Genomic DNA, 8,215 nt, shown 5'->3' with positions numbered 1-8,215 from the left:
CGATGGAAGGGAATATGTACCCATTGTTGTTCCAACCATTGGTGTGACAAAGCCTGATTGTAAACTGGCAGTGATGCAGATGGAGGATGAGAAGTGATTGGATGATGTGTGTAAGCGGTTGTCTGCTGTTAAGGCAAATATTACCGAGCAGTCATTGGTTATTAGGTCACTTTCTGATAGTATCTTGGATTTGTCAAGAAGGCTAGAAGAGGTTGAGGATGATGATGACGAGGAGGTTTATGTGAGACCGAATGTCCATGAGGAGGATCAGGTGGCATATCTGCAGAGGATGGAGATAGAGGATCCTAACAGATGGATTGAGCTTATTAGTGAGGGAGAGCCTTCAGGCTCTACTCCCTCTACATCTTCTTAGATGACATAGAAGATGGGGCTCATTGTTAGCTGCTCATGGCAGTGAGTCCTTAAAACAGGTTGAGAAGGTATGACAGATGGTGCAGGAATGGTTTGACATTAGCATCATGACATGTTGCAGATGGGATGGAGTTTCCATGGACCTAAGCATGGGTGAGTTTCTTGGTGAATCCAGGATGTGGCAGAGTCTGAGAAAGACTGGTGTAGACATAAGGATGTGCATTCTTATGGTTTGAGTGTGACAGTTGGACTGATCACCCGACTAGTTCAGATCATGAGGTCCGGAAGTGTGCAGAGAGATGTTGGCATTATGTTGGAGTATCTGACGACAGTTCACAGGATGGGACGACACATGATGGAGACAGTTGTTTTACATATGTTGCAGGGATGTTGCAGTGTATGGACTGGTTGATATCATGACCGAGGATGAGATAGATGAGATGATGATCTTGGTGGCAGGATGGTTACTGGGATGACTTATTGTCGAGGACGACAATGACTTCAGGTGGAGGAGGATGTAAGGACCTGCAGTTTGGATTACCACCACCGTGCGAAGTGCGACGAGCTGAGGCCAAGGCGTGCGAAGGAACACTTGAAAAATGTGCGCGGGATGGCTTAGCGAAGTTAACTTATAGCATGGGGATGAGTTGGTGACACCCACAGGCTGACCTCATGTAATTGGCAACTCGGGCAAAGGATTGTTGGCCGACCAACAAAGATAGACGAGTTAGCAATGAAGAGGGGCGTTGGTTCATGTGGTGGACGAGTTGGCCGGGCAGCTCGACTCTCCCAACCACCCATATAAACATAACGGATGAGTTGAAGTGAAAGACAATCGTTCAAACAGACATCATTCGATCATCGAAGAGGAAGTACGAAGGTGTTAGGAGGCCGCAGCAAGGCGCAGGTCTATGCGCTCGCTCTTGGGCAACGCTATATAGTGAACAGCACGAGTTCTTGGTGACGAGCGAAGGCGTGGGTCGTGGGTCACATGAAGGCGCCCGCCCACCGTTCGGAGGTAAACGCGGGTCGTGGGTCGCATGAAGGTGCCCGCTCGTAGTGCAAAGGCAAATGCAGGTGAGTCTTGGGTGAAGGCGCCCGCCAGTTCGGTTGAAGTCTCGGGTGGCAAGGTGCGTGAGAGCGCCCGCCCGCTGGTTGGAGACTTGGGTGGAGAGTGCGGTGAGGCACTTGCCCGACGATCGTAGGTGCGGGTGGAGGGTGCACGAGGGCACCCGTATGCCGGGTGACACGACACGAAGTTCGGTTGAGGAGTTTCAGTTGGCAGTCTGTGTGAGGGCGCGCCCACCCAACTCGGGCAAGGCAACTCGTGTGTTGAAACGGTGAGGCTACATGAAGGTGTTGCCTGTTGTAAATTTGGCTAAGTATGAAACTTGGGGTTTCCCAAGGATATTTGTAAAATTTGGAAAGTTGATTAATATATTGAATTCGGGCAGACTCATTGTTCAGGGAGTTGCCCCTCCCTTTATACTGTTGCAATTGTCTTGTTTATTTATAATTGTTGTGGATAATGAATGTGTATGGGTGTTCATTGGTATAAAGGATAATAATAATACTTGGTGAAGAAAAATAAAACTAAGTATCGAATGTTAAGGCGTAGTCCATCAACATAAGTATTGGTGAAAAGAAAGTGTTCAGTGGTGCCGCACCTCGCTATAAGTGGTTGAAAGATTACCGCAGGTGTAGGGGCGTGATAAGGGAGGTGGGGTGTGTGAATTATTCTTGTTATATTAACGATAGTCTTGTTTCCATATATTTCTTGCCCCATTTCCTCCATGTCATGATCTTTCTCCATGGAACTATGAATCATTTTTTTCATTTTATTGGTGATAATCATAGCTACACTATTGAAGTCAATAGATCAAAATTCCAAAAAAAATATGTTGGTTAAGAACATGGTTATGCACTCATAACTGTGAAAATTCCCCAACAAAAGTAGTATCATAGATAACATACCCATTCCCATTTTACCCTTCAAATTTATCCCTTCCAAAGAAGGTTGTATTCCATATTCACTCTTTTTTTGACCTTATATTTATTATGCATCATAAGGGTAAATGTAACTGACCTAACCCCCTTAGGTGTCCTTAAGGAAATAGGGTCCATAATTTTTTCAGCTTAAACATCAACGAGGGTCAATTTTTAGTTGTTATATTGTACAACTTAACAAGAGGTTTCCATAAATGTAATTTTATGAGATTATGCTTTCCAGACACATAGTTGTGGCCCTTGGAATATTTCATTACACATATTCTCTCACCTAACACATCAACATCTTAACAAGCTCAAAGTTATTTCTTTCATATGTAAGATCTGTCTTTCTTCCTCTCCAAACCATGTTTTCACATTAGAGAAGCCATATTTACATTTCTCTAACTATACCCCCTCTTTTTAGCTTCGTCAAAATCCATTATTTATTCTTCTTACTTTATTAATATATTGGTGCCTCTTACTCTATTTCCACCCATATTTCCTCTCACAAACATCCCCTTCTTTATTTATTTTTCTTACCTCATTAATGTGTTGGTGCCACTTACTCTCGCCAACATTCCTTGGGTTCCTTTTACTTTATTTCCAGCCATAATTCCTCTCACCAACAATACCAACATTCCCTTGGTGCCTATTACTTTATTTCCACCCATACCTCATGTCACCGGCATTCCCTTCTTTATAAGTGTTTCATTCTCTCCTTCCATTGAAACATATAAGCCCCAACCATATTTTCATCAATCACCAACACATTTATCCTCCTCAACACATGAACTTTCTTTTCACCAAAATGGGTCCCTTCATCACGGAAAACCTTTCTGAGTTCCCTTTCATTTATCAATGTTTATTTTTGTACTTCTTGGTAATATATTAGATACTACTTCAAATTTATGACAATTGGTGCATCTTGTATTGCATCCCCTACATCATTATATATACATAACGTGAAACCTGCTTCCCTTGTATATCAAATAACAAATTCTCAAATTGGGGTCTATCTCAAGGTTTTTTTATTATAGGTTCCAAAGGCACATGGACTTCTTTGTTGCTCAACACAACACTTCAATTAAGTGCACTTGATGCTCCCATTTGTGATCAACAATTTTGCATAGAAACTTTTCTTAGCAAATATCTAATTCTTTCATGTGTGCAAGTATACTTAGAGGAAATCAAAGAAACTACATCTTGTCTTTAGCATTCACATACTTTTTTAATTCAATCCCTTTCCTTAAAGGTGCTTATAAAGTTATCTTCATCCTCTAATTTTCTAGATGACAAAGAGCCTATAAAGTTCTTATCATCCTTTGGTTGTATCCTTTGGTTATATAAACATATGATGTTATTTTTAGAGCCTTAAGTATAAAAGGACAAGGAATTTGAATATATCAAATTCTATATAGTTACCACTAAAGTATTAATTTCTTTTAAATTAGTATACCTCAACAAAATATTTAATATATATTGACAAAATTCAACTCTTAGAAATGAAATCAAAGTGGATCATTAGGATGATAAAATAAATTAATGATAGTAACCATAGAGTTGATAACCACATGAAGAATCCACATTCTTCCCACTCCCATAGTCATAAGACTTATTTTCATTTTTATACATTAAAATGTTATATCCTCATACACTTAATCATGTCTACAAGTTCCTAATCAAGTTGTAAAATTAAGCAACTCTCACTGAAGCTTGAGTAACAGGGAAGTCACTCACTCTAAAAATACTAAAACATGTTTATGTATCACTCACTCATCCATATTACTTAGCCTATTAGTGTTTTTGGTATAAATTAAATAAATCATCAAAACTTATGGAAATCATATGGATCATCAAATAGAATACTAACCCAATAAACAAAAGACTATCAGTGAGACAGGATGAATAATCAAAATTCTTGCTTCTTGCAAGACCATAAGGCATTGGCGTTCTTCTCCAATAGATACATGCCCTTTTAATTCACTTAGTTATCATGGCAAAGAATTCCAAGGTGTCTAAGAAGAAGAACTCCTCATAAAAGTGAAGATCACACAAGTCCACAAATATGAGAATGTACAACATTTTACATACATAAGTGAGAATTATTAACAAAATGAAGATGTGAAGTACAACATCAATGGGGATACCACAAGAGATAATTGAATTTAAGAGAAGTTATACTTTTATGAAAATTCATGGCTCAAAATGGTTTCCAATGTTATACTTTATCCAACCAAAAATAATGACCAAAAACATTCAGAAAGATTCCATGTCTTCAAGAAAAGTTGCAAAAATATCACCCCAAAATGTGTTCAAATGTTGTGGGTTGTTAGTTGTGCACACAATTAGTCTTGTCTTATTAGTGGGGCAAGGATTGGTTGCTCCTTACACCACTAGCACCAAGTGACAAACACCACTAGCAACCCATTATATCCCCTCCAAAATTGATAATCAAATGTCTAAAAGGTAATGTTTAGACATGATGGCTCATATAGGTACCCAATAAGCCTTAGGAGTGGCAAATAGAAATCTAATAGTTACACATTTTAGTTTTGTATTCTAAATAGCTTGAATAGATTTTCCCAACACTGGGATACGAGCTTGCATCATTGTCACGAACAAAAATGTAACATATACAACCAATGCCAAAACTAGAAAGGAAATACTTAAGTGATATAGTACCAATACATTCTCCTAGAACCTACTCTCACAAATGGATATTCTAAAGAGATATATTAACACCCAATTTGCATAAAATACAAATGCTTATGATGTTAGGAGAGTTAAGTGCTAGCTATCCACCATACAAGTGATGTCATAGAGGCAAGGAAAATATTTAAATTTCCATTATATATGTATATATGGTTGCTTACAATCAATGTATGCCATGCATCAACTCATAACATTGTAATTGCTTTCCCATTATCCTTGTCATATGTGACATCTATATAAAGATAATACTTATGTGATTAAGGAATAGTCAAAAACTTGTCATGGCCAACTCTTCAAAATCTCGAAAGGCAAGGCTTGCTATGATAAGCTATAGCCACATAAATAGTATGCTATGAAATTCAATGTCACATCTCTATAACCTTGTTGTAAGTATTCCAAACTAGCTTTAGAAATATTGAAACCACCTAATTCACACTCATGCCCCTAATCCTTATTGCATGGATTTCAAAAATTTTAAACCATTGTACATAAATCATGCTACCAAAGATGGAGATTAACAAAATTTAGAGGGACACTCCCTCTTGGTATAATGTTTTAATCAATGAAGAAAACAACATTGAGTGAGTAAACCCCTCGAATATTTGTTATCAACCTTGCTCTTTTATATAATTGTATGAGTTGGAAAGGTTAGTTGACTATGTTGATTAGACTCAATAATACCAAGTTTGATATGTAAGTTACTTGATTGTCAAATTGAACCATGTAAACTAAGATAGTTAGATAATTGTAATCCCCTGTCATTGATTCCTAAAATATAAATTTGTGACTATGTAACTAAGAAAGAGTAGTTGGTGTTGTCTTAATATAATAATAAAGTGCATATATATGTCTCTCATATTATTAGTTTTTGTTCTCTTCGATCTCTTATCTATGTGTTTGTATAAAATTGTTGTATATTACACTCCTCTGGAATATTATTGGCAGCTATTCCTCATAATATTATTTCTGGTCTATTCAATCATATACACATAGATATTGAGTTTGGAATAAATTGACTGCAATATATCAATAATTATTTTTAAAATTACACAAGAAAACCCACTAACTTTGTTTAAAGTATGAACATAATTCTCCACTAAAACTCACAAATTATTTTATAAAGTTATTCCAAACAACTAGTTAAATATCCTATAAATAAAAGATAAACTTCAGACCATCAATTCATTAAAAAAATCATGAATAAAAGATGGATAAACTTGCATTAATGGATTGAAAAAATTGTTGAATATTATTACAAAAATGAGCCATCAAAGGTTGGAAAGATATTATAATATTTATTATGAAAAACAAACTATCAAAAATTAGAAAGAGATTATAATATTTATTATGAAATACAAGTCATCACAAATTAGAAACAGAATATAATGCTTCTTACTTTAGAAATCTATCTTATAGTGTTGATTATATTTAGGCGGTTTTAAAAGTTTAGGTCAATTACAGTATGCTTGTGGATACTTGGAACTCATACAGCTGGAAGAAGAATTATTTACATTATTTACCAAACCAAACCACTTGAACTAACTAAGATCCTTTGATAGAAAAAACACCAAGATCCTTTGGCAGAAAACACACCAATATTATTAGAATGAAAAGACCACATTTATGAAATTTGATTACTCTAAAAGGACACCATATTTGTCTACCGTGAGATACTTTTAGCTATAATACCAAGCTATGGCCAAATACCATTATGAGCCACATGATACCATGTTATGCGAAAATATATATACTATAGTTCCACCATGTATTGAACTCTAGTTACAGTTGGTGGCTAGGAAATTGGAAGAGAGGTAGAAATCCTCAATGGCTTTTATGAAGCGAAGCGCAACATCCCTGGCCTTCTCAGGGGGCGCAACGTTGGGAGAGAGGGGCTGATATTCGGCTCTCCAACCAGCGATGCATTTAGTCTTCCCTTCACCTCTGAAAGTGAACGTAACAGTGTATGGATCATACATCTTCTTTATCTCCCCTTCAACCACTTTGTATTTCATCTGTAGCACGCCACTCCCTGGTTCCTCGTTCACCTCCTCTATCCTCTGCTTTGATTCGCCACCGTACGTAGTTTCACCTGCCGTCACGCGCCCCACAATAATAAACTAAAAAAATGGTTATTGGCTGCGCGTAAGTATAGGAGGACGCAATTCAAGGAGTTCAAAATACAAAATAGAAACAGCGGTAAAAAAAAACCATTACCTGGTACGAGTTTGACCAATCTGATGCTACCTGGACGACCGTCCCCTTCGAGATATTCGGCATTGGCAAGGAAACTAGGGTTCACTTTCTTGATGAGCTCATTGGTCTTGAATATTTCCCATGCGTTACTTGCGGGAACATTCAGCTCCACTTCTCCATTCATTACTCCCATTTTTCTCGTTCGCACTGTAAATGGCAACCAGAATTTTTACAGGAGAAGAAGAGGATATGTTTCTACTGAGTGTAGGGGAAGTGATGGTTGGTATTTTATAGCCATTCAAAACGATACCACTACAGAAATATGATACCTAGCGGTGATTAAAAAGTTACATCAGATTCTGTTCTGCGCTGGTCTTGTAACTGTATGTTTAAAAAAAACGATATTCAATAAATCCCATGTTATCAGGCCATAAATGAATGGTGCGTGTATATGCGTACTGTTCGATTTTGCTAAAGTCGAAATCGAACAGTGAGCATATATGCCCACCATTCATTTATGGTCCGATAGCCTGGGAAATATGACTTCATTTATGGCCCGATAGCCTCGGAAATAAGGCTCGCCAAAACGATAAGGCTGGCCACATGATTCTGATCATGTGCAATCAAAAAGGACTAACGTACACTAATGTACCTATCAAATATTCACAATGCATATCACATCGACAATATCGTAGGAAAGACAATAACAATAGATGCCTTCTTATAATATGGGCAAAAAAAGATGAAGATGAAGATGGAATATGTTTCTTTATGAAAAGGGAGTGCATGCAGCAGGAACGATATTTCTTGATGTGAAAGTAATGCTTATTCACTTTCTACTTTTCTCTCTGATAGACATGGTTTTTAACAATTATATTCTCTATATTTTCCAATCATTTTGAAAGTAATATTAAGCAAATTCAATTTGTATGAGGTCTTTTTATATATA

General features: G+C 37.1%; 1 protein-coding gene across 1 annotated transcript; it reads right to left on the bottom strand.

Annotated features, from left to right (window-relative positions):
• Positions 1-6,658: 6,658 nt before the first annotated feature.
• LOC149180998 (pathogenesis-related protein 2-like) lies at positions 6,659-7,547 on the bottom strand. Its single transcript, XM_089418256.1, has 2 exons — positions 7,288-7,547; positions 6,659-7,162 (listed from the first exon to the last, which is right to left on the bottom strand). Exons 1-2 carry the CDS (start codon positions 7,457-7,459, stop codon positions 6,849-6,851), a joined length of 486 nt encoding a protein of 161 aa, XP_089274382.1. The 5' UTR covers positions 7,460-7,547; the 3' UTR covers positions 6,659-6,848.
• Positions 7,548-8,215: the final 668 nt, after the last annotated feature.

This window comes from Pinus tabuliformis, chromosome 3_2 (genome assembly GCF_031772625.1).
Source record: "Pinus tabuliformis cultivar Carrire ecotype Pingquan chromosome 3_2, CPIR1, whole genome shotgun sequence".
NCBI lineage: Eukaryota > Viridiplantae > Streptophyta > Pinopsida > Pinales > Pinaceae > Pinus > Pinus tabuliformis.
This window is presented reverse-complemented; position numbering and strand designations above follow the sequence as displayed.